Source organism: Coffea arabica, chromosome 2e (assembly GCF_036785885.1).
Source record: "Coffea arabica cultivar ET-39 chromosome 2e, Coffea Arabica ET-39 HiFi, whole genome shotgun sequence".
Classification (NCBI taxonomy): domain Eukaryota; kingdom Viridiplantae; phylum Streptophyta; class Magnoliopsida; order Gentianales; family Rubiaceae; genus Coffea; species Coffea arabica.
This window is the reverse complement of record NC_092313.1, coordinates 19815418-19842400: the sequence shown is the minus strand read 5'-3', so window position 1 is coordinate 19842400 and position 26983 is coordinate 19815418. Positions and strand designations below refer to the sequence as shown.

The 26983-nt window shown below is 32.6% G+C and overlaps 4 protein-coding genes across 16 annotated transcripts; 2 read left to right on the top strand and 2 right to left on the bottom strand.

Moving 5' to 3' along the window:
- Nucleotides 1-290: 290 nt before the first annotated feature.
- Nucleotides 291-3152, bottom strand: LOC113731700 (F-box/kelch-repeat protein At1g22040). The gene is made up of 2 exons (XM_027257097.2): nt 3012-3152; nt 291-2108 (listed from the first exon to the last, which is right to left on the bottom strand). Exon 2 carries the CDS (start codon nt 2014-2016, stop codon nt 577-579), a length of 1440 nt encoding a protein of 479 aa, XP_027112898.2. The 5' UTR covers nt 2017-2108; nt 3012-3152; the 3' UTR covers nt 291-576.
- A 9002-nt stretch (nt 3153-12154) lies between these two features.
- LOC113729717 (DNA repair protein recA homolog 3, mitochondrial-like) lies at nt 12155-16690 on the bottom strand. 11 transcript variants are annotated; one of them, XM_072079672.1, is made up of 8 exons: nt 16302-16690; nt 16014-16092; nt 15809-15925; nt 15641-15717; nt 15096-15154; nt 14310-14491; nt 13561-13748; nt 12155-12432 (listed from the first exon to the last, which is right to left on the bottom strand). In XM_072079672.1, the coding sequence occupies exons 4-7, from the start codon at nt 15706-15708 to the stop codon at nt 13635-13637; spliced, it is 423 nt and encodes a 140-aa protein (XP_071935773.1). In that variant the 5' UTR covers nt 15709-15717; nt 15809-15925; nt 16014-16092; nt 16302-16690; the 3' UTR covers nt 12155-12432; nt 13561-13634. The 11 variants fall into 11 exon arrangements, 8 of the variants coding, with proteins under 8 accessions (XP_071935773.1, XP_071935771.1, XP_071935769.1 ...); XM_072079670.1 differs by having other exon boundaries at nt 13561-13723; nt 14310-14495; nt 15833-15925; XM_072079668.1 differs by having other exon boundaries at nt 15833-15925.
- A 167-nt stretch (nt 16691-16857) lies between these two features.
- On the top strand, nt 16858-21970 carry LOC113731699 (uncharacterized). Of its 3 annotated transcripts, none has more exons than XR_003458581.2 (7): nt 16858-17141; nt 17231-17489; nt 18073-18208; nt 19306-19397; nt 20252-20375; nt 20470-20623; nt 21611-21970. XR_003458581.2 is itself a non-coding variant. In XM_027257095.2 (7 exons), the coding sequence occupies exons 1-7, from the start codon at nt 17099-17101 to the stop codon at nt 21634-21636; spliced, it is 777 nt and encodes a 258-aa protein (XP_027112896.1). In that variant the 5' UTR covers nt 16858-17098; the 3' UTR covers nt 21637-21970. The 3 variants fall into 3 exon arrangements, 2 of the variants coding, with proteins under 2 accessions (XP_027112896.1, XP_027112897.1); XM_027257095.2 differs by having other exon boundaries at nt 20470-20566; XM_027257096.2 differs by lacking the exon at nt 16858-17141 and having other exon boundaries at nt 17355-17489; nt 18059-18208; nt 20470-20566.
- A 1170-nt stretch (nt 21971-23140) lies between these two features.
- Nucleotides 23141-25288, top strand: LOC113731698 (uncharacterized). The gene is made up of 3 exons (XM_027257094.2): nt 23141-23707; nt 23887-23962; nt 24905-25288. The coding sequence occupies exons 1-3, from the start codon at nt 23378-23380 to the stop codon at nt 25033-25035; spliced, it is 537 nt and encodes a 178-aa protein (XP_027112895.1). The 5' UTR covers nt 23141-23377; the 3' UTR covers nt 25036-25288.
- The last annotated feature ends 1695 nt before the right edge of the window (nt 25289-26983 follow it).

Below are 26983 nucleotides of genomic sequence, written 5' to 3'. Positions count from 1 at the left end.
AAAATAAACTAAACAATGAAGGGATATTGATCCAGGGAGCCAAATTTTCTTCTACATCATGAAAACTCATATATGATATTTGCAGGAAACTAGCAAGTAAAAGAATGAATATCAGGAATTTCAATCATTGGGCATTGAAGATCTTTCAAGCAGCAGTAATGACAAAGCTATTGCTAATATGTGAGCTGCAGCGTATAAACTACATAACATGAATTATGGAACAGTTAAAGCAAATTCGGAAAGAATATCAACGTACTAAAGAGATAATAATGTAGATTTGCACTGTCTGATTTATGTAGGTATAATAACCATCAACATTGATAATAAATTACTCACATGATGGATCATTTGATCATTTTCAAATTAAACTAACAAATCATCCCGTGCAATACATGTTTCCCGAACCATATACATTAACACTTGCCCAATCTAAGTTGCATAGATAAACAAGATATAACAGCTTCTTCAGTGGCCCTGATATCTTGATTTGACAGGCGTGTCAAAGTCAAATTCATCAAACATATACCTACAGAAGATGGCCATAGTAAAGCAAGAATAACCATAGCCTTACTTTCATTAAAAATCAAGGATCTGACAGCTGACCAGCTCAGCAGATCCAGCACTCCTGTTTGCAATAACATTCCAAAGAATGGCTTCTGATCCAGCCAGTGGTCCAGAGAGCTCTTCCTTGGAGGATTCATCTAAACTAACAGAAGAGGCTGATTGGGAAGCTAATTGATTTCGCCTATCAGCCTGCAAGACCAAGATATTTTGGTTTGCATCTTTAGTGATTACATGCAGTTTCCCAAGAAAGCCGGCAAGTAGATAAGGAGACTCAGAATCAGAATCAGTTAAGTCACGAATGGGTACATCTCCTCTGACTGCTTTCCAAGTGTCATCTCGGTGATCATAAAATTTGATCCTCGCACTATCTAAAGAACTAGATGGATCGAGTGCATACAAGTCTCCATCAACGATAACGCTCAATTTGGTTCCAGCCTGCCTTGCAGGCCAACCTTCTCCCATGCCCATTGGCATTTCAACCCATGAATTTGTTTCTGGATCATACACCTCACCTCCCACATCAACAAAAAAGGGCCAGCAAAACAAACTCTGAGGAACGTATAATTTCCCTCTATAGGAAGTCATCCCAGTTGCAACAGGCTTGAGTATATCAGCTAGGAAAGCAGTTGGCATCATCTGAGCTTTTGAAAATGGCATGCTAGGGACTTCAGACCATATTCCAGTACGAGGGTCAAAAACTTCAGCAGATTGAAGAGGACTCAATACACCACGACCTCGACTTACACCTCCAACAACATAAAGCTTATTGTTTAAAACACCTGTCTTGCAATAAGCTCTACAGGTAGACATGGGACTCACTTCACTCCACGCATTTAGAATTGGATCATATCGCCATACACTTTTCATGACTGCAGCCCTGCAAAATCCACCCAGGACATAGAGGCAGCCATCAACTGCTCCGACAGCACCTCCACAATATGGAATTTGATCCAATGCATCCTTTCTCCCAAGCCAACCTCGTATGGCATCTGCAATTCTAGTGCTTGAACCTACCATGTTCCACACCTTAAGTCCAGAGAAACCCCTTCTTGATCCATCTTCAATACCGACATTAGGCATTGGTGGTAACCTTTGCCATTTCCCGGACATCGGGTCCAAAGCATTCCACACAAGCTTATCGCCATCAACCTTAGTCAGAATATAGAGGTGCTCCTCTGTAGTCCCAAGGTATTTTCTTAACCTATAAAGTTCTGGACTCAAAATTGCGGCTTTCCAGCTGCGTGACACTAACTTTGCATTCAAGTAGTAAATTCTGGGCAGTCGAGCAATTATCTGAAGTGATATTTCATCAGGAAGGCTGGGGATTAATCGTGGATTATCCTCCCAAAAGCTCGATGACGTCCTCTGCCTCTTGCATGTTTCAATCTGCGAAATATCGCAGAGTTGACTCGAGCTAACCTTGTTATTATTAGCACTCAATATACCCCCCATCAAGAAACGTTTCCTATAAGCTGTCTAACTAAACTGCGTCCAATCTTGTAATCAACCTCTAATTCATGTGTTCCAAACAAGCAGCTGCTCCACTGCAATTGAAAGTCAATACACCACCGTCAGACCAGAATAAAAACAGGCAATTTTGACCACAAATCCACCCAATTCCACATTGCTGGACACACTATGATAGATTAATTCAAGGGTCTAGACACGTCATATAGAAGCAGAGAGTGATAAAAACCTATCAATTTGTCAAATAATTGATAAAAGCAACAAGAAACATAGAATACAAGAAAGGTATCTTGTTACCGTGGTATCATTAAGTACAAATTCCGGAAGAAAATCAACAAGAAACCTATCATCAAAACCTGTCTATCGTTTATGTTGCCCACGTAACTCACCCCAGAAAAATGATTAAACGCTTTAAGGTTCAATTTAGACAAGAATTCGTTCTTTAATTTACAGGCAAATCTCCAGTCCTGACATAAGGAAGAAATACGGGGAGGGAAAGGTCGACCGATCAGAACACAAAGGAAATATTTCTCCAAATTCAGAAAGAAAGATGACGGTCAAAAAAGAGAAGATTGAACAGTAATTCAAATTCTAATCAATCGCACCAAAGCAAATTCAGCTGAAAGATGGAAACCCACAAATCAAAAGTCATGACGAAGCAGAGAAATAGATCAGTTCTTTGCTAATGGACCAAGTGAATTACACGAAGCTCATCCTGATGGCATTTTCTTAGGTGAATTTTCCCCCTTGAGCAAAAATTATTTCTCTCTTCGAGGAAACAAATAAAACCCCAGACAGTAAATCAGAAAATTCGAGGATTTCACACATACCCAATCAAGTTAAAACTCTATAAATTCCAACAAAATACAAAAAAAAAAAAAAAAAAGGCACTAAACTCAACATACCGGACATGAACAATAATTGTAACCAACCAAAATTTATTATTCATAAGAAAAAAAAAGACAAAAGACCAATTGTACCTGCTTCAAAGTGATGATGAAATGGAATATGAGGGTAGCAGTGTGAAGAACAAATAAGAAGAGATATGGAGAAGATGGAGCGGAGAGAGAAATTGGAGATGGGGACCCGTTTGGTTTGGGCATTGATTTTCTTTTCCTTTTTTTTGGGGGGTATTAAACGTTGCACTGCCTCTGGTGACTTTTCTTTGTTTTGTCGTGACTTGCTGTACTACCATTACAGACTCGTAACTCGTTGCAGTACTACTACACGATTATTGTCTGTTGATTATTTTAATTAATTATCAATTGATTCTAGATTCTAATTTTAAATAATTAGTTTTTATATAGTGTTTTATTTTTGTATTTTGATTATAAATTTTAACTACCGATTCTGATACTTGTATTAATTATTCTCTACAATATAATTAAATTTTAGAAAATTTAAGACAATTGACAAGGAGGTCTACTTATTTTTTTGATTGACAGTGAAGGTGTCTGTCTACTACTTGCTACGTACCTAGAACGCAGCAGTGCTTTTCTATCGCTTGTCTTTCAGCACTCCGTAGTAAACTACTAAAGCAATTACTTCGCCCTCATTTGAATCCCTAATTTTTAATTAAAGCTTTTTCGTCGTAGAAAAATATATTATTATAATTTAATATATGTAAAGTAAAATAATAATGATGGAAAAAAGTTTTCACAAAAGTATTGAAATTTTTCTGCGAAAAATTACAATCCAAACGCTCACCCAATTGTTTGGCGCAAGGATTTTGAGGCCATTGGAGACCCAAACTTCCTCTTCCTCTTTCAGTGAGTTGGATTTCGTAATGAATTCTTAATACATACAATAGGGTCTTGACATTAGTAGTGTAAACGATTTTATTTCAACTTTAACACTTCATTGTGTTAGAGTTTATTTATTTTAACAAATTTGAATGTAAGTGAAAATTTGGATTATTAGCTCATTGAATTGAATTTAAGCAAATTTTTGTGGAATCAAATTTAAAATTCTACTGAATCCAAAAGTAGTAGTATGCATTATTTATTTATGTGTAATTTACTCAGCAAAGCAAATCAAACTCGAACGCGTCCTACTAATTGAATTGATTGGAATTCAATTCAAATACTCCATCTGACCAGTTTAGCTCAAATCGGGAAACACAGGAGTTCCTTCCCTACTCTTGGAATTATTGTACCGGCGATAAGTTTGGCCCAAGTTGACTTGACCTTTCCTTGGCATGAGAAAGATCTAGAAAAGATCCTAATTGTTACTACTCCTCCTACTTATTTTCAGGGAATGATTAGTTTATTTAATAGCCACTGGCCATTTGGTCCAGTGTTCATCACCATTAAAGGTGATGCTGGAGGTCAGGGGTTCAATCCCTGTCTGCGGTCTTAATTGACCTTCATCGATGGAGTCTGTACTCACATCGAATCCCCTCTCCTTCCCCTTAGACTAGGCTAGCTTAGGTTATACACACATCTATCATTTCGACAAAAAAAAAAAAAAAAAAAAAAGATTAGTTTATTTAATAATAGCAGCGGTGTGTTTCTAGAACGCAGAGCTGCCAGGAGTCAGCAAAACAATACTAACAGAAAAGGACTTCGGTCGTCTGTTGGAAAAAAGAAATGGACTTGGGAACCTTCATAGAGAAGATTGGGATAACTTCGATAAGACGGCATTTTTTATAAATTCTTAAGAAGAGAAGTGTTACCTTACAACTGGCCTTTCGAGAAGAAAATGATCCACGTTGTGATACGCGACGTTTTAACAATACTTCGGTTTCCGTGCCACGCTGGCCTTTCGAGAAGAAAATGATCCACGTTGTGATACCCGACTTTTTATTTTTTAACGATACTTCGGTTTCGGTGCCACACAAAAGCGTGGCAATTCCCAGATTTAAGCTTAGCATTTAGTATAATGCAACAATGCATGTAATGATTTTCAAATGGGAATTCATGTGCATGTGGTGCGAATATTTCTCTATAATAATGATATATCTGCCATTGAATCAAGAGTAGATATACTTACCGGAGAGATAATTAATTGTATTAGGTTTGTTATACCTAAATAGATATTAATTAATTTTTGTTTTTGTTTTTGCTGCTATAAAAGCGTGGGTTATTTAGTTTGGAGAAGTTAGTTTTAGTTTTAGTTTTAGTTTTTTTTTTTTGCTTTGTGGTTTTATGTTATGGAATAGAATTTAATATCTATCAATCAGTTGAATAACGGATTCCATTGTTCGGGTTGTTCTTGTTGAGAAGGGTCTTGTTCGCCATGACATTAATATGGGCTGACATTATCGGCGATATGTTTTTGCTGATAATTTGATAAGGATTATTTTGTTTTATTTTTTATTGTTCCTTTGATATGTTATAATGTCTTTTATGAGTTATCCTTTTTTTTTTTGGAGCTCATATATTTTATATGGATAGAAATTCCATAAACTATTAGAATCATATAGTTAGTAACTATTACTTCTTATCTATTCATAATCGATATGGATCTAGAAAAGAATAAAATAAAATTTCAAACAAATTATTGAATATTATAGAGCACAACGATAGCGATATAGAATTTTGATTATTTTATCACTCGATTAAATTCTAATTATCATCTACTATTAGCTAGGAAGTAGTTTTAGTATAGTTAAATTAGTTAAATTTTTCATTTTTGAATTCAAATAACATTTTGGAATTCTTTTTTTTACACTCCTATATATATTTATATTATTTGATTCTATATCATATATTTCTAATTCTAATTAGGAATGATTAGTTCCTTAAATGGGCCAACATTAAACCAATAACCGGTCCAATGAGGCACCATGCAATCTCCAACAAATGGACAACTCAACAGCCATTAATCTAACAAAATGCCCCTTAAATTGGCCAATATTACACTAATAATCGGTCCACAATCAATTGCAATTAAAACAGTATCCATGCTTGTTACTTTTATATCTTGTAGACATCACATTAAAAAAAAAAAAAAAACTTAAGCACTCCTTCCCTTCTTTTGCATTAGATGAAATTTGAGAAATGACTAATGGCTTTACAAATCTGTTTTTAAACTCGGATCGGACCGGCCGGTTAGATCGATCGAATCGAGAACCGATCAGTTGGCCGGTCCGAGTTAATCCTAAAAACTGAAAAATCAAAAACTCGGTCAAATAGGTCAAAACCCAGGTTTGAAGCTGGGTTTTGACCCGATTTGACTGGAAAAATGAACCCAGTCTCTTTTTTTTTGTTTACCTTTTTTTGAAAGGTCAGAATATTTTTAATACGATGTTTTGATTCTTAAGTTGTTAAAAATTATTAACATATCTCAAATATTTCATACTTTATAAATGTTGTCTTAAAGTTTGGTGTTATTTTTCAATGAAATCCATAATTTTAATTCTAAACTTGTTAATACTTATTAAATAATATAAATTGCTACTTGATTGCTCTAATTTATTTTTATTTTCTTATTAAATATATTTGAAACATCAACTATATATGTATATACCTTTATTAATATTAACATGTTATTAAGTATTTTACATATAATATTTTAATTTTTAAATAAATTTTATTTATGACGTCATCCGAATCAACTCCTATCGAATCCGGTTGAACCCATTGACCCCTGATCCCTGAGTTCGATCGAGTTGATATCTGGTCCGGTTCTGAAAACATAGGGTCCGTTTGGATTCTTGTTTTTGGGCCTGTTTTTGAAAAACTGTTTTTCACAATCCAAATGCTACAGTAAATTTGTATTTCAAAAACAACTCCAAAAACACCATATCCAAACAATATATCAAAAACAACTCCAAATACATATTTAATATGTTTATTTCAATTTGTATATTTCAATTATGTATAGGATATATATATATATTATATTAATTTAAATATATTTATTTATACATATTATAAATATTTTATTATATATAAAATATATTTTTATATATTTATATAAATATTATATATTATATATGTTATAAATATGTTATTATACATTTATATAAATGTTATATATTATATATATTTAATATATACATAATGTATATTATATATATTGAACAAATGTACATTTAAACATAATATATATATTTATGTATATTTATAATATACATTTATATTATGTATTATATAGAATATAATACATTTATACATTTATAGTTATTACATTATTACATTAATACATAATATTAATATATATTTAGTATATATTAATTTATACATTTATATAATATTCATTTATAATTTATACACATTTATAATAATATACATTTATAAATATATTTGTATTATGTATTATATATAATATAATACACTTATAATACATTTATATATTTATTTATAAATATAATATATAATAAATAAATAAATATAATACACTTATTTATTTATATATAATATATAAATTTATTTATATATAATATATAAATTTATTTATAAATATAATACACTTATTTATTTATACATAATATATAAATATATTTATTTATAAATATTTATAATTGCATTATAAATGCATAAATGTATATAAATATAAAAACATAAAAGTTATAAATTATAATATACATTTATATTATGTATTATATATAATATAATACATTTATATTAATATACATAATATTAATTATATATTTATACATAATATTAATAAATTTATACATTTATATTTATTACATTAATACTTTTATACATAATATTAATATGTATTTATAATATATTAATTTATACATTTATATAATATTCATTTATAATTTATACACATTTATAATAATATACATTTATAAATATATTTATATTATGTATTATATATAATATAATACACTTCTAATACATTTATATATTTATTTATATATATAATATATAATAAATAAATATAATAAACTTATTTATTTATATATAATATATAAATTTATTTATAAATATAATACACTTATTTATTTATACGTAATATATAAATATATTTATTTATAAATATTTATAATTGTATTATAAATGCATAAATGTATATAAATATAAAAACATAAAAATTATAAATTATAATATACATTTATATAATATTCATTTATAATTTATACACATTTATAATAATATACATTTATATATTTATAAATATATTTATATAATGTATTATATATAATATAATACACTTATAATACATTTATATATTTATTTATAAATATAATATCTAATAAATAAATAAATATAATACACTTATTTATTTATATATAATATATAAATTTATTTATAAATATAATACACTTACTTATTTATAATAATATATAAATATATTTATTCATAAATATATAAATATATTTATTTATAAATATTTATAATTGTATTATAAATGCAGAAATGTATATAAATATAAAAACATAAAAATTATAAATTATAAATTATAAATTATAATATTCATTTATATAATATGTATTTTTAATTTATATATTTATAGTAATATACATTTAAACATTTATAAATATATTTATATTATGTATTATATATAATATAATACATTTATATATAAATATATGAATATATTTATTTATAAAAGTATAAATATATTTATTTATAAATGTATTATAAATGCATTAATGTATATAAATATAAAAATATAAAAATATAAAAATTATAATTTATACATTTATACATTTATATAATATTCATTTATAATTTATACATTTATACATTTATAAATATATTTATATTATGTATTATATATAATATAATACATTTATATATTTTTATATAAATATTTATAATTGTATAATTGTATATTGTTATAAAAATATAAAAATTATACATTATAAAAATACTCGAAAACATGTTTTAAAAATACATCTAAAAATAATCCATAAAACATCTTCAGTAAAAGTTTTTTATATAATTTTTGAAAAACAACCCCAAAAACAACTAATCCAAACGGACTTGTATTTGAAAAACGAAATGCTACAGTGCTGTTTTTGAAAAACAATCCCAAAAACAGCTAATCCAAACGGACCCATAGATTTACAATACAATTACTACGATGATTGATGTGAAATTTCCTTTAAAGGACTACTAGTCAATGGTTGGACATCAATTTCTTTGTCCACCCGCCAACTTGCTCGTCTAGATTGGGTAAGAGGGCGTGCCAAAGAGGTCGACAGCTCAAAATCAGGTTCAACGCGCGACCACAAACACATCAAAAATAAATAAATAAAACAGGAAAATAGATTGAAAAGATGACTTGACTTGGTTCAAAAGATCAGACTGTCTTTAATTTTGATTAATCTTTAATGAATGGAGCTATTAATATTGTCTTCAAACTTTTCTTCATCAAAATTTTCATTTGGACGGCCCTGATATCCATTGTGGTTCTCTCTGAATTCTGAAGGAGGAGTTAGACAAAGTATTTTATTCTCATCTTGACTTTTATAATTAGTTAACAAGGCTTGCCAAATGGTTGAGCAAGATCACTTTAGTAGTTAAACAAAAAAAGAAAGAAAGAGAGAGTCTTTTCTTTGTTAATAAAGGAAGCAAGCAAAGTTCGAGTCTATCATCCTCAGGACTCTAAAGAGTATCCAATTAATCTGGCATAGGAAAAGTCTAGATGATAAAAGCCAGACAAAAAGTTATTTCTGCAAACTCACCCCCAACTTAAATGTGGATATTTGGTGCACATGATGTGTTGAACCTGCGAAACAAGTCGATTTCCATTGATTTTGAACAAGAAACGGTACCACTTTGAGGAAATTTTGTATATATTAACCACCAAAGTTTTTAATTTTTTAAAAAACGTACATCTTGAAATCAAGATATTATAACCATAGTAGGTCAAGCTAAGCACCAACTCTAATGCTTTGGTGGTTGTAGTTGTCAGCAAGTCCAGAAGCATCTATTATATCAAACCTCTTCTTCCTTCTCAGTTTCTTGAAATTCAGCCCTCCCTAGTTATAAAACATGTATATATATATATATATATATACTAGTTTTGGGGTGCCATGCCAATGCCTAGGTTTGTGTTTAGTAAGTATAATTTTAGTGTTATTTATGAGAAGAGTGTGGCATGGCAATACTGAAATGGCATGTCAGGGCTTAGTTAGTATGGAAAAATTGTTATTTATTAATCTTTATTGTAACGTTTATTGAAAGAATTGAATGGAATGCCAGCTACTTGTCTGGATATGTAGTGATTTGAGATGCATGACGTGTCAATTGAAAGTGGTTGTAATACTTGCATGAGTGCCAAATATTTTTAGTTTGTAAGACACTCGTATGTTTATAGGTGACAGTTGTAGTATGTTTGCATGTGAATACAAATGGCCCTAAGTCTAAGCAGGAACGAAGTAGAGCAAAAGGAAACAACTAAAATTTTAAATGGATGCAAGGCAACGTCAGAATGAACACATTTCCTGTAGCCAGCTCAACAACGACGGAACGCACCATATAAAATATAGCGCCACGCAATTACCAACAACAGCATCCACCAAGAGCATCTATAATGGTTTATACTATTTAGAATGTAATTCACATGTTGCGTTAGCATTCCATTTTTTCCTTTTTTATTATATTCTCACTTACAATGGACTACACTCCACAAGGTGAAATAACATGGATCCACAATTAAATCAAATATTTATTTTAATAATGCATAACTCATATCTTAGAAATAAATAAAGTAATTTTTTTAAAAATAATTTCATTATTTTTAAAAAATAAGTTATTAACTTTCATTAAATATTTTACCTTTTGAATTTTTTATTTTCTAAAAAATAATAGTATTAATTTCTAAGTTTGAACAATATATCTTTTTCTATCTCTCAAAAATAATATATTGTTATTTTTTGAAAAATAATTATGCAATTATTAAACAAATATGCGATACCCCAAATGCGAAGATATCATAATAATCCATACTTAATTAATTATTCTTTATGTAATTAATTGAACTCCATAACATAATATTACATAATCTAAATCAAATAAAATACAAATAATAACAAAATGAATACTACTGATGAAAATTAGTCTGTTGCAACTTAAAGAAATTTGCTTGGCCCACCATTATATATATATATATATATGTTACTTGAAGATAATTGATATTGTGAGGTGAAAATTATTGTAAAACATAGAGATGAAATTTGTACAATTGAAGGCATTTAGTATATGTACCCTAAAAAAAAAAGGCATTTAGTATATGCGCTTTAACAATTTTATGAACATTTTCCATTACTTGCTGGTTCTTATTATTTTGTATCCCTTATCTTTATTCTTTTTTTTTTGTGATAACTTATTCTACCAAAAGATGCAGTAATTGTTTTTACGGTAATTTTTTCCCTATTGGGATAATACCCGAAACCTCAAATTTTTAAAAATCCTAAACTGTCCTTATACTTGCTAAATAAAAATAATCCAAAGTCACTTTGTTTAATCTAAGAAACCATCACCTAAAAACAATCTCTAGTAGTACTACGAGGTCACAATGCTATAGTCCATAAAAATATAAATTTAAAAGATAAAAAAGAAATTTATAAAGAAATATACTAGCATCAATATAAGTCTTTATGCTCAAAACTAATTTCTTATGAATTATATATGTATATATATATTAGTTTATTTTCAATACGTGCCCAAACTTTTAAATTGCATTAATTATTATAAAAATGAACTCAAAATAAACAAAAAAAATCATACCACACTCTATCACAATCACAAAAAATACAAGACAAACAAAATTTAATATACTATAATTTACAAATGAAAACCGCATGGTCATCTTAGAAAAACTAGGAGAGATAAACCGCGCTTCGCGCGGTGGAGTACAGAACGTAAATGCCCATAGAAGCATTAAAATTAAGTAAATAGTAGTTGGGATATCTGATAAGTAATTTTAGATACAAATTAATATTGGAGTTATACAGATCAGTTAACAATAGAAAATTATGGGATAAATGTAACAAGATAATCCGGCAACCGAGTTGTTCTCTTGTTTTGGAAAAGGAAATGTTTTACAGATACAAACGGATTTGAAATTTGCAGAAATACTAATATATTAGATGTGAAATGTATGATGCCATGGATACATGATTTCTTTTCGATCCCATGTCCCTACTTACCCTAGTTCCCTAGTTTAATGCATAAACCGCGTATTAGCATGGTGGGGAACAAAAATGCAGATGTCTAGTGTAATAAAATGATTTGTACATATTCAAAATGGATCCATTTAATGGAATTGTTTGTGTTTGAAGGAGTTTAGTTACAGATTAACCAAAAAAAAAACCTATAACATAGAGATTCTAATAAATTCAATAAAGAATTGTCTTAAACTAATTACATTGATAAAAAAGAAAGCATGTGGCATGGAGCTTGAAACGCACAATGCATCTTTCTCCTATCCAAAAGCAATTTTGTCTCTGCTGTGCCCATGGCAAGATTTGCTAAGTTCTCCCGCGACAACCTAATCATGAAATTATAACGATAAAATCTTAGTATATATTCCATTGCAGTTAGCAATGCATCTCGTCACCAATGCAAGGAAACTGGAAATGGGTCAGGAGACATTGATTGATCCCAAAACAAATAAGATAAACTCGACAGCTTTAAAACTTGTAACATTCATACAAAATCTTAAACCAGCTTTTCCCCTCTTAAGAGAAGCATGATATATATTTTGTCCATTATTATGTATCAAAGAAAACAGAAATAAAGCATCTTATAAGTTGTCAAGTTAGAGCAACTTGCATGGTAACTCATAATTCCACCAAAGCAGATAAATTAGCTATTCTGCTATTTCCAAAAAATTGAAGTTAAAAGAATTCAAAATGCAATCTATTGCAGTATGGCCATCCATGTATGTCACCCAAAGGAAGAAATTGGAAATAGGTTAACTGGCAACAAATGATTCTAATCTGAAAGATAAATCCGACAAGTTCTAACTCCAAAATATCCCAACATGAAACTCATTCCGTTGTCGTAAAAGTGAAATATTGAAATAGCAACTATATTATTATGTTTTTTGGAGGGGGAGCAAGGAAGGGGCAGAACACAAAGTCAATGGAATGATCCTGAAATGAAAAAACAAAGTGGAAACTTATTCAGTATAGGGAGGACGTCTTTTTGTTATGTTAAAACAATACTCCATTCCAAAAGTTAGAGGCATTGACATGTAAGTTAGATTGCATAGTTGCTTTTATCCTTGGAGAAGCTCGAGATATTCTCATCTAAGAATAATGTGTTTTCTAGATCTAAAATTTAAAATCTTTTGTGACTGAAAATTTTAAGGTTTGATAGCTCAATTCTTCATTTAGCATATGATAAGAAGTATTAAGAAACTATAAAATCATGAAGGGATATTTCTGTACCTATAAAGGCAAACCAAGGTTTGTATAGAAGCCTTTATAGGGAAGTTTTCTATGCTATAATAATTGAAACTTAATATTTGACACTTAATAATTGCTAAGGTTTTTCAGACTCCAGAAACACAAAACAAATGCAACTGATCATAAAGAAGTCCTATACTTCTAATCTTCAATTGAGAAAGAAAAGGAAAAACACAGAAGAGAAGGAACTGTATCGAGTCCTATACCTCAAGATGAGTGTATGCTATCTAAGCCAATTCTTGCTTATGTGAAACTGCTGCTTTCTTAACTTCGAAAAGAACTACTCAGTGTTGTATCCAATGCTCCCTAATTGATTATATCCTCTGGAAGGCCCATTGTAGGAGTCAAAATCCAATTTAGTAAAATCACCTGTCACGATTGTCACATTAAGTTTCTGCTAAGAAAAAAGATTCATGTAAATCAATCGAAAATAGATGTATAACAAAGTTTCATGTATTCATGTTAAAAGCAAGAAATGGAAGTTTTGAGCCAATCCCATAAGCCAGCCTGAGTGAATTGCATGGGGATGGTAACATCTCCCATGGCTATGGAACTACTAATATTTCCCGATGCCAAAATGCACTACTCCAATTACATCAAACAAATCCAATAGTGATACAAAATGATAAGGTTAACAGAAACCAATAGTGATACAAAGTAATTTAAAAGCTTCCATTCCAGTGAAGGTTTTCAAGAACAAGACAAAGCTTTTCTTTTGCTATACAGTTTGGAAACTGCAAATACTGATAAATCAGAATGGAAATATTCAAATCAAGAATAATTACAGCAACTATTAGTTGAAGTCCCAATTAGATAGAGAGAGGTCCTTTCAGTGGTATATTTGCACTCTAAAACGATGTCAATATGATTCTTTAGAAATTTGCAGATGTTTAGTGCACTTGAAACAATAATTCAAAATCAACATCTGGCATTGCAACATAAGAAACACATAAACCTTTGGAAGTCCTCCAATCCCAAATGCAATATCCAAAGCAAATGAACCTGTGGACACAACTGGAACTTGTTTGACAGGGGCAGAGCGGCCAAGCCACATGATAGAACCTTTTCCAAATGATGCAGTGATCTGATAGTACTTGAGCACCAAATCTTTCTTTGACGTCTGACTTGGATTTTCTTCTACCTTCCATACAAAAAATTACTTATATTCATAATGAACTAATGAAGCAAAAGAAAAAACAATTGATATTTTTCTATTGCAGAAAGAGCAAAAAGTAGGTACTCTCAAGCAGGAATAACACAATCCCAGCCAAATGTAAAAAATATCAAACTCAACAAATTTCAGCAAAAGGGCTATACTTAAAAGAACTCATCTAATTCAAAGAATCACATGGGGGAAAAGGGTTCAAGTGATTTTTACATTAAGAATGATGCATTTAATGTTAAAATACTCTAGGAGGGAGGTACAAGGCTAAAATATGGTAATACACTTGCATACTTGGGTGCTTTATAATTTTTTAGTGAACAGAAAACCAAAATATGGGGGAAAACATGCAACTGTCACATTAAATAAACATGATGTTTGAAGTATTCAAACACTAAGCAAATATATGCATTAGTTTTAATTGGTACTGGTAAGGGGCTAAAGCCTAAAAAGATAGACTTCATAAGCAAAAGTTATTTTACTTAATCTATTTTTGAAACCTATCAAAGTGATCACCAAGTTAAGAAGGCATGAAGACCAAATGCAAGTCAGTTCAGCAGGAAAATAAACTTCGGGTACCTTTTGGAGGAAAAGTAGGAGAGTTGAGTGTATGCCCTAACAAGACTTTCCTATAAAGTCTGCATCAACAAACAACAAATTCATGTCATGACTCGTGAAGAAAGTGAGAAACAAAATAAAAAAAGAAAAGCAGTACTAACTGAAAAATGATGTTAGAAAACGTATCAAACAAAAGACTTTTTCTTTATACAATATGCAAGTTCAATAATTTTAAAAACAAGGAACAACTTCTGCAAGCTAGCAAAGTAAAGCATTTGGCTTTCGTAATTGATAGGAAATGATTTGCAGCTTCCAACTGCTAATAACAAGCATAAACACTATATTACACCTATAACTTCAAAAGAATACAAACAAGACAAGGTAGTGTAAAAACGTTGAAACTCACCAAAGTTGTGAAAAACATATTTGAGAAAAAAGCTGAATTTTTTTTTAAAAAATGCTTCAAATTTCTACAACGGGCCATTACCTATCATTAATCCTAACCAAATTGTTCTCCAAAAATACAAAGAAAATAAGAACAAAATCTGGTTTGGTGGGGAAATTACCGGAGAGAGAGGTTGCAAAAACAGAGGCATCCGAGAGAAGAAGCATTTCGGAGAAGCCTTGCCATCATATTCAAAGGCTTCCATCAAACCCAAAAATGTCATTGACCAAAAAGAAAAAAAAAAAAAGAAGTACGGGAAAAAAATAAATAAAACATAGAAATTAAGCACTTTATATTAGAGATTTCTGTTTGCCTCATATTGTTCAGTTTGCTGCATAGAAATAAATCTTTCAAAGGTCCTTTAGAAACGCATCAGTACTTTCGCACATTCCAATTCAAAGGGCTTCTATGCATTTTAAAAAGGAAAAAGAAAAAGATAAGCACATAAGAAAATAAACAGATGGGGGCAAAGGGAGGTCTTGTAGAAAAGTTACCTGAATTGACGGAGGATAAACAGTTTCTTGCAGATTTTTTTTTTTTAAAGATGAAGAGCAACCACATCAAAAAAGCCACCTGATTTGAAAAAGGTAAGAAAAATAAGGAACAATAATATAAAAAATAATCTGATTTGAACGGAGAATGAAGGAGCTTTCTGAGAAAAAAAAAATATAGCGAAAGAGAATAAATTTGCGAAAAACAAAGAAAAGCCCTAAATCAAAGTCCCAAAAACATGTTATAAATCTGGGAAAAGCAAAGAAAAACCCTAAACCAAAGTCCCAAACCTTGAGCTAGAAATGATGCTGGCCACACGCTTTGGAGGATCTAGCACCAGCTTCTGAAATCTCCATCTCCTTCTTTTCATATAATTTTTTATTCTCTCCTCGTTTGGCATTGAAACTAAGAGTAAGGAAGCTACAAACTTACAAGAAAATAAGCAAAGAGCGAGGAGGCTTAAACGTACTGAAGATTTTGGCATTATAATCTTGGAAAGGAAAGACAGGAAAGAAGCGGCGGCGGCGAGGTTTTGGAAAGGAAAGTCAGGAAAAACGTATTTTGTGTGTCTAACCCTAACCCTAACAACCGCGGGGAAAAAACAAATACTGAAGGCATGCTTATGGCACGTGATGACGACCAAAAGAAATGAACAGTAACGCCTTTTGGCTCTTAGAGTGTTATGTTAATAAAAAAGAGTAAGAGAAGCTGTTGGAGAAAGGGGTGAGAGAAGAAGGTGACTTTTGTACAAAGTGAGGGTTAATGTAGTCTTTCTATAATTATTAAGGGAGGTAAGTGATATTGTTTAAATTTTAAGGGTGTCAAGTAATATTAAGAGAAACCTCGAGGGAGAAATTCTCGAGGGAGGTTTCTGATACCTGTTTTGAAGAGTTATCCTGAGAGCCAAAACCTCGGCTCTTCCTGTTACTCAAGGGAGATTTGCACTGTTAGTCCTTTAAGTTTTGAACTTGAGTCAATTTGATATTTTATCCGTCTCGACGGAGAACTTTACCCTCTGCCTCTGAGAAAAATCAAATCCAGAATTGTTGCCGGTTCTGTTCTAGTATAGTTGGATTCTGGAATTGTAATGCGACGCTGGAGGAAGAAGCGCAGGATTTTCAAGAGTAAAGGTGCAACTACGTTTAACTCACCCGCCCCATTTTTGGAGAATATCGAATTCTAGCTCTTACTCTTTTTTTTTTTTGGGCTGTATTTTCAGTGAGAATTAAGGCAAAAAAGAGAGTTTTGAAAGAGGAAAAAATAACACAGGGAGTGAGTCCGTTAGTAGAGAAGTACTGGCTTCAGAGGTACGATTTATTTTGGAGATATGATGAAGGAATTAAGTTAGACGAAGAAGGCTGGTTTTCCGTTACTCCGGAGGAGATTGCCGTCGGCCATGCTCAGCGTTGCACCGGCGCCGGTGTCGTCATCGATTGTTTCGCCGGCGTAGGTGGTAATGCCATTCAATTTGCTCGAGTGTAAGTTTTTTCCCCCCCTTTTTCTTGGCATTGGATAGTTTGACTTGCGTAGACTAGTGTTCTCTTCTAAAGCTTAATTATTGGAATGTTAAAATACTAAGCTTAAATCAGCTGATCATCGACATTTTGATAGCTAAAAGCTACTTTGAGGTGTTATGTTTCGCGCATGACTTTTGCTTTTTTAGCTTTTGTTGTGAACTTCAAAAGTTGATTTCCACTGGCAGCTTTGGCAAACAGCTTCTTCTTCGGTTTTCAAAACTTTGAAAACGTAAACGAGGTTTCAAGTTTCACCTAAAGTCCCTTTTTTTCTTCTAAAAATATTAGAATCAAGTGTTTCATAACCAGCTTTGGCCAAAGCTGAAGCTAACAAGAACAGAAACTGGATTTCTTCAGATGATATTGGTTCTTTGGAGAGTTTTTTGGGTTATAAAAAATTGGTTGAAGATTTACTATTCTGATGAATTTGTGGTTTGCCATGTGTGATGCTGATGTGAATTTGTGTAACTGGTTCTAATAAGATTTGTATGTATTCACAACATCTTTGATGTATTGAAGTAGCACTTTGCTAGCATGCATATTCTAGGTGTGATCATGTAGTTGCCATTGACATTGACCCCGAAAAAGTTGCCCTGGCAATGAACAATGCCAAGGTATATGGTGTTGAAGACCACATCGATTTCGTTGTTGGAGACTTTTTTCAGCTGGCACCATCCCTCAAGGTATTCTTTCTATAATACTAGGTATGCAGTTGATATTATTTGATTATGCTTCATGGACATTTTCTGAGGTTGAATATTGTTTCTATTACAAACAAAGCTACATGGTTCAGTCTTTTATTCTTAGGGATTGGTTAGTTGTTTCTTGTTCTAAACAGCTATGTTTAGGCTTGGCCTCTTTCTTCAAGTATTTGCTCTTGCATTCGGTTTCCTGTCTTTGGGTATGAATTATCGATGCGGAGAGCTTATTGCAATGTGATTGAAGGGTCTGCTTTAAAGTTGGGATTCTTTTTTAGGTTAAATACTTGTTGAAAAACCTTTAAGAATCCTAGTTTTATTTCTCAATGGTAAAGAAAGTTTTATAAAACTGGCCTGGACTTTATGTCTAACTAAATTTTCCAAGTGCTTGTTTTTGCATCTTTGCTTTCAATGTACTAGACCAAGCCAAATGCTACTAATAGAATTTCTTCTTCTTCATAAAAGCTTCTTTTTGCTTCAAAATACTGATTTTTACAACAAGCTCCATGGTCTACCGCATGTTTATATTTCTGTCAACTCAGAGAGCTTTTGAGAAATATACTAACTCTCTCGGTAGGCAACAACTTGGAATTTTCTTTGATGAATTGGGAACTTTCTTAAAACACTCTGGTAACTTCTTTTGCTTTTGATAGCTAATCATATGAGATACTTAACCCTCCAGTGAGGTTCACCTTGGACTTGATAATATTTTTAGACTGAGGTATGGTGGCTTCAAACTGATAGCCAGAAAGATGTATCAAATGCAAAATTATAATGATAGTGGGCTATAGACTTTTGCTCCTTTTTTTTGGAATTATCTGGAATCTTGGAACAATCAGAAATAAGTAAACATTAATTTTGTATCAAACTTTAAGTTCATCACCTAAACTTTCCTGATCTTATTGAGTTTGCTGTAGTTTTTCCATCTTTAGTAGATTGAACTATTACTCTTAATGTGCGTATGGATACGTGTTCCAGTTATCAGTTTTTTGCTGGACCTGTCTGCCTTTATCAAGTTCTCATGGATATTTGTTCCTATACTGCTGTTTTTTCGAAGTTATGATCAATATTTTCTCTGTTAGGGAGATGTATTGTTTCTTTCACCACCATGGGGAGGTCCATCATACAAGATGACTAAGAAATTTACTCTGGACTCACTGAAGCCAAAAGATGGGTAGGTGGTGGTGGTTTTGTATCTGAACTTTTTTTTTTCAAATACTATATACATATATCATGCATGATCTTGGTTAGAGACGATCAACTCTATCTGCTTGAAATGATGGTTATGGTTTCAGTTGAGATGGTTTCCTTGCTGAAAATAAAATGCGAGTTTAAGGTTGGAGTTAATTTTGCGTCGTATTTGATGCAACATCATGTTCATTCAGTCCAACCTCTCTTATAACTTGATTTTTTAATTTTTGATGAAGTATTGCTACCTTTTTGTCTTTTAATAAGCACTATAGAGGATATTAGATTCAATAAGTTTAGATGCCTCTCATAATATTAGTCTGTCATTCATCAGCTTCATCTTTGTATAGAGACTATCTCTGGTATGATTGTTTGGAGTAAGATTGTTCCAAATTAATATGAAAATTGATGTATGACCAACGAATTATACAAGTTTCTGAAGTCCTCTGGCCTGAATAATACTTGTTTTTGAACCTCTAATTTCTGTTGAATAAACTTGAGTGCCGCTTGTCCTATAAACTTGTCAGGATAATAATTTGGGTATAGGGCATGCTGCTTCTCTGCCAACTGTTTTCAAATTTATGTCTCAGTTTTACTGACTTCTGATACTATGGGTTGTTTATGCGTGTTTTTGCTATTTAAATGGCTCTCTGAATTTCCTACTCCTCTTGATTTATTTTTAATCAAAATGTGCATAAGAAGAACTTGTTCTGAATTAACAAATACTTTGGCCTTTCAGCTCAAGATCTTCGTGGAATTGAGATGATATAATTCTTCACTTGTCAAATTTGCTTCTAACCTCTATCTAGAGCCATTAGCTAATACTTTATCAATGTGCAGGCACTCCATGTTTCAAGTTGCACAAAAAATAACACCTCATATAATCATGTACTTACCCAGAAATGTAGACTTACTGGAAGTGGAGCAACTTTCTTGGTTGTCTTCACCGCCTTTGGATATTGAGGTACTAGCTTTACCTGATTAATTTTCATGAACTGATTCATTCTTATCTACTTGTGAATAAATCACGTGTTACTGAGAAAAATTTTTATGCACAGATAGAGGGAAATACAGTCAGAGGCCATTTGAAGGCAATAACTGTCTACTTTGGTGATGCTGCCATAACACAGCTTTGTCTCCCTCAAACACTATCAGGTTAAAGTTGCACCATTTGTTCATTATGGTTGATGGTATCCACTGAAAATGTACAAGGTAAATTAGGCTGGATTTTTCTGAAATTTTGGTGTAAGCTTACTTAAAACTCTTTATTTGAATTTAAACCAAAAAAAAGGACAATTTCACTGAATCTCTTTAAAATTCTTACTAAATCCTCAAACTCACAAGTTGCCTTCCTACAGAATTAAGTTTCACCTACAGATAAATTTCACCACTACAGATAAAGTTTCACCTACAGATAAATGAGATCAATAATAGAGTATTCACATTAGCAGTGCTTCCAGTTCACTTTTTAGTGGTAGATTTATTACTGAACTTGCGGTAAGCCCACTGAGCTGTAGGACTAGTTAGGATAAGGGCATTACCCTCGAAGTCCTTGTTCCACAATAATATGGTAGCTAACCACAGCAGTGGACCAGTTTGTGCAGTAAGGAGCAAACGAAATTTATACCACTTCCTATGGTCCCTAGGAATTGCAAGCATGGGAAGACAAGGTAAGGAACTTAACAGCTAGGTGGTCAGAGCTTCACATGGCAGTGCAATTCCACGGAGTAGTGAAGCAGTACTGATGGACTTATCATTAGCTAGCTGTAGAACTGATCTCTCATCTACCCATTTGTCTTCTTGTCAAAGGCAAAACTTAATGTCCTGGACCAAGTCTTGATGGCGACCTGGAGTCTCACTGCTTTATATGGTGGTCCTAGGCAACACTGAGACAAAGCAAGTGGTTGACAGCAAAAATTACCACTGCTACTAATTTCTTGTTTATAAACTTAAATGTAGATCTACTAGATGAAACTGTGGAGTTAATTACCTTCATCGACCCCCTTCTTTGGCCATTACTTCATAATCACTGCCATCAAACTTCCTTTTATTAGTGCATTTAAGGTGATTGTATCCCTCACATCAAAGAACTAATTACGGTCTGGTTTATATTGATACTTATTTTGATGCCCGGACCCACAAGTCTTGATATTCTTTTTTCTTTATTTTATTTTTATAAAATCACTTTGTGTGAAGCAGGTGCTGCATGCAAAGTATGCATTTAGTCGTACTGCTCCAGAATTGGTTCAAGACTGACTGACAACTGACTTGGTAGAATACTTGGGTTCTGTTGTAAGGAGATGGTCTGATACACCAATTGATCAGCTCTGAAGGCAGTTGAGACTTGAGAGGAATCTCTTCCTTAACTTGGTAAACTTATTTATTGGAGTTGCAGCTCAACTGAGAACTTTGTTGTACATTTCATTCTTTTTGACCGTCATAGTCTGTCCTAGAAGAATTGGCCCACCTTTGTACATTTTGTACGTGTAATTTTCCATTATCTGTAAGTGTGCTAGTCCTTCTGATACGTGTTTGATGCTAGTTCAAGATACCCGAAAATCTTTAGAACCTTTATCTCTTTTGTGGTAAAATTAACGAGCAAGCAGTATATGCAGCAAGGACGGTGGCCCTTGTCCGTCCGAGAGTGTGCCCAACCAAATGCTGCTTAAGATAAAAGTATATTTGGAAGTACATGCATCTCATGGTCTTAACTTTTCATGATTGAAGATCCAAAAAAGAAAAGTTCTTACCACATCAGTGTCTTAGCTGAATTTTGTTTGCAAGAAATTAGTTTGCTGGATTCGTATAAGCTGATTTTTCTTATCCCTTGAAAAGTCAATGTTTGCTCCAAAAAAAAAAAAGTTCTAATTATTGGAGACGATCATGTCTCAAGTGAACGCGTGGTTTATCCAAATGGGGGAAAAATTGCTTCCAAGTGGCAAGTAAATGAAAATAATTCGTGTGAGTTCACCATCAGCGGCATTTTGCATTCAAGTCGTGATGAAGTGCGAGTTCATGGGAAGAGCTCAGCTCACCGCATCTTATAGGATAAATTACTAATGACTCCTTGTGATTTTATCTATTGCCATATAATTTTTTTAACGTTTCAAAATATCTACGTCACCTCTCCATAGTTTCATGTAAAGTTGAAACTGGATATTTAACGGAAATAGTCTTGTAAACTGGATATTTAACTGAAATAGTCTATGTAACATTATTAATTGAAATATCAGTAGTGTTCTTACTTAAATGCTAAATCAAATGATAACTTAGCTACCTTGTACAAAGTTATAGGGGTATCATGTGGATAAATGCAAAAATTTTAAGGAGCAAATTGGATAATTATGCAAATCATAAGGTGTTAAGTGGATATTATGATTTCATTACACTTTAGAGCGCATGTGCTATATTTGTCGGAACTGATTATGCATTCCGTCTATTTTTCATTTTACATAAAATTATAAGGGATATATATATATAAATATTTTGAAACATTAGAAGAGTGATCTGACCTTATGTAAAACCTTATGGGGATTATATATTGTTTACCCCATCAAATGTTCAGTAACCCTTGGGTTTCGACAAAGTGACCTATCCCGAACGAGTCGTTTTCAACGTAATAACTTCGACCAAATTGTTCGTTGTCTACAACAACCAGTTGGGTAGGGCATCCATTGCATTACAGAGGACGACAAGTTATGTATTGGCTACATCCGAAACATGGGTATACTGCATGGAGAATTGAGCACCGTCATCCAACTCCTGCTAGAATTAACTTTGTCATAAAGTGAGCAGTTCTCACTATACGTACTTGCATTACCTTCGCCAATTAGTCCTCTCAGCCTTCATTCTCTTGGTTTGGCCTATTATATATCCTTCAGAACGGCTTCAAAAATCTGCATAACTGCAAATTAAGGATCTACAAGTTTCCCAAGCGGCACCAGTTCATATGCAAGTTAAGAATATATGATGAAAATGAACATGAAGGCAGCGAAGAATATGAGGGGTTTCATGTGCCAATCTCCAGCTGCTACAGCAGTGTGCATGGCAAGCGAACCCTTGTCTGTGATAGTGCGAAGGGGGCCTGAATCCGATCGAACCTTGGCTGAACATGCAAGGCTGATCGATAGCACAAAGCACAGTCGCATGGTGGAGCCTCGTGCTCGTAGCCGTGGATTGGCTTCAGCTACTCTCAGATCAGCTATTGTTCCATCTTTCGGAGTCGAGAATCAACCAGAAAAGGCATCCCGATCCCAAGTAGTCTCTTCATTAGCAGAAAGGGATCAGGTTTTCCAGGTTAAGTTGACGGGAGACGCTATGATGATTAGTGCTTTTAACCGTCTACTTGCTCTTCTAGATGGGCATGCATCATAATTTAAAAGACCTTGCAGTACTTAATTCTTAGATTACAATAGAGAGAAGAACACTGAGTTATTAACACGTGTATTTCTTGCTTCTTAATTCTGCCGTGGCAGGTGGTTGTCATGAGAGTCTCCCTTCATTGCCAAGGCTGCGCTGGTAAAGTGAAGAAACATTTATCTAAAATGGAAGGTATATACTCTTTTTTTGTTTTTTTTTTTAACGACTAGAACTTCCTGATTGCGACACTTGTTTCCTTACTAGAGTTTTGTCATATATCTCTAAACGAAGAAAAAGAAAGAAAATCCTTGATAGATATTATACATAAGAAGCAATTGCAGAATTAATATGAATTCACAAGCAATGCTATTGAGCCCTACGTATACTTGCGATCTTTTCTGAATCCAAATTTATTTTGCTTGACTAAAGACTTTTCTGAATCGATCCAAGATTATTTTGCTTGACTAAAGATGATATGGCTTATATATCCTTTTCGAACTTGAAGTGTTGAATCAGATTCTTTTTCTCACCCAAAAGACAAGGTATAGATCAAACTTGCAGGACCAAGCAGGCCGGATGGATTTAGCTAAGACATGCAATTATTGCTTAATCGTGAGATAAGACTGTTTATCAACCAGGCTTTCAAATGCATATTTAGTTCCGCACGTAGGCGGGCGGTGTGGGTGAGGGGAAAGCTAATTAACTACCACAGATATAGCACGCCATGCACATAAAATTAAGTATACAGATTTAATCTATGTCATATATTTTTTTATTGAGCATGTCATATCAATTATACTCTTCATTGGTGCACATTTTGTAGTATACTTCCATTTCCAAACGTTTGCTGAAGGAGACTGGTTGAGCATCTATTTATTCATTTATTTGTTGGAATATGCATGGCCTTGGTCTTGGTCACTTGTCACATATATACTATAGCGGTGTTTTGCTTTATGAAGTCAGATATTGGACCGCAAGAAAGCAAAAGATCCTGCATGCTTGTATCTCGGTCACCATTTTTCCAAGAAAATTGATGTCTTCTTTCCTCTACGTACACTTTGTGGGGGTTTTTTTTTTTTTTTTTTTTTTTGAGGTTGAGGTTTAATATATACTTGTATCTTTATGGATTTTTAGGGGTAACATCGTTCAGCATTGATCTGGAGAGCAAGAGGGTGACTGTGATGGGACATGTCTCACCAACGGGAGTGGTTGAGAGCATATCAAAGGTGAAAAGAGCAGAGTTATGGCCATCGGCTCCTTGTTGAAGTTGAACAGACTCACGAGCGAGAATCAACTGCATGTATATCAATCACAACGGACGCACGTAGTAGAATAGAATATGCCAATATGGTCATGCTCAATGCATATCGACGATTAACTGGTCTGCTTCCAATGAGTCCAGTAAGCATCCTTGAGAGGTTGATGTGCGCGTAATGGTAGTATTGCTTTCGATCGAGGGGGAAATTCTTGTGTCTCTGGCGGGATATGTGGTCCCCGTTTAACAATAAAGTATGAAAATGAATGGTGAACGATTTTCCTACCATCACGTGACTAGGAACAGAGAGAGAGAGAAAGAGGAGTATTTTACAGTAGTAATGTAATGAACTTTTCGGGGTCAAATAAATTGAATGCCGGACAGCTTTATTTATCTGAATTAGCAGAAATTAATAGCTTGTCCCTTGCATTTACGAGCCTCTCCAATAGTTCAATTTGTCCTAAACATTTTCACACAAAAATTTATCAACGGTGGTGGTCCTCTTCTTCTATATTACTACTACGATTCTATAGCATATCAGAGTTATCTTTAGATTTTTCAATCAATTAATGATGGATGTCGAATCCAACAAAAATAAAAAGGGATAATTCAGAAACCTCCCTTGAGGTTTTTTATAGTTTCACTGCCCTCCCATGAGGTTCTAAAAATATCACTAACCTCCCTTGAAATCAATTTTCTTGTAACAATTTAGTCCAATTTAAAAAAAGCAACAATAAAAAAATAATTACAAATATGAGAAGATTTGTTTATGCCAAAAGTGCCCCTTAACTATTGTATTAGTTATATTAGATATTTGATCTAACTTGTTAATTTACTTATGGAGCCATTGCTATACATGGTCAATAAAAAAATTTCTATTATCCATAACAAAAAATAACAACTTCCAAAATTTAACAAAACATTTTTTCCATACCTTAAGATTCTTGCTATCACCGCAATTATAAGAAAAATTAACATAATTAAAATCTCTTTATTTTTGGTTCCTTTTATTTATCAAGTGCATAATTTGGAAAAAGGATGCCTAGTATTGGATCCCCTTTTAGATGTTAAATTAGATTTTTTTTTTAAATTTCAAATTATGGTTAATTTAGTTTGTAAACTTTTTAATTACGTCTAATTTCTTTTATTTGTCAAGTATATAAAAATTTAAAAAGATGTACCTAATATTGGCTCTATGTTTAGACAGCAAATTAATTAAATTTTTACAATCCAAATTATGGTTAATGTATTTAGCAAAATGTTAACTCTTTTCCTTCACATATATGTATAATTATCCTAAATTATAAGGGTAATAGTCATTTAGCCATTAGTGATGTAAGCATTAGGCCCCAACTGATTGATAGGGGAGGTAAGTGAAACTTTTAAAATCTTACGGGAGGGCAGTGAAATTATTAGAAACTTCAAGGGAAGTTTTTGAAATTATTTCTAAAATTTCTTTGAGTTTGGGAAACTGGAATATAACCGGTTCAAAAAATTTACACCCAAGAACGCTCGTACTCTTCTTTTTTTTTTTTTTTTTTTTTTTTTTTTTTTGTCGACGGAGTGGGTGTCCGGATCAAATCCGTAAAGGCGGCCTGACTAATCCCACTCCGGCCCGGCCCAGCGCCCCAACAAGAACGCTCATACATGGAGTTGATTTATTTGGAAAATGAACAGGAAGTTTATATAGGTGTTGAAAGGCCTTCCCCGTAACTGCCAAGTAACGCGTCGATATTTTTTTAGCAGGCTTTTCACGGATTTGTCCTATCATCCTTTAGTCTATGATCCAAAAGTCGCAACGTTCTTGCAATTCACACCATGATTCACATAAGTCATTGGAGTTAAGACATGCGCACCGGGGCTTTAGATTGGAATCTTGTATTGCTTGGTCTAATAGGTGGGAGCCATGTACCTTTTTTGTTCATTTCCTATTGTTTGCTCTAAGAGGTGGGAGCCCA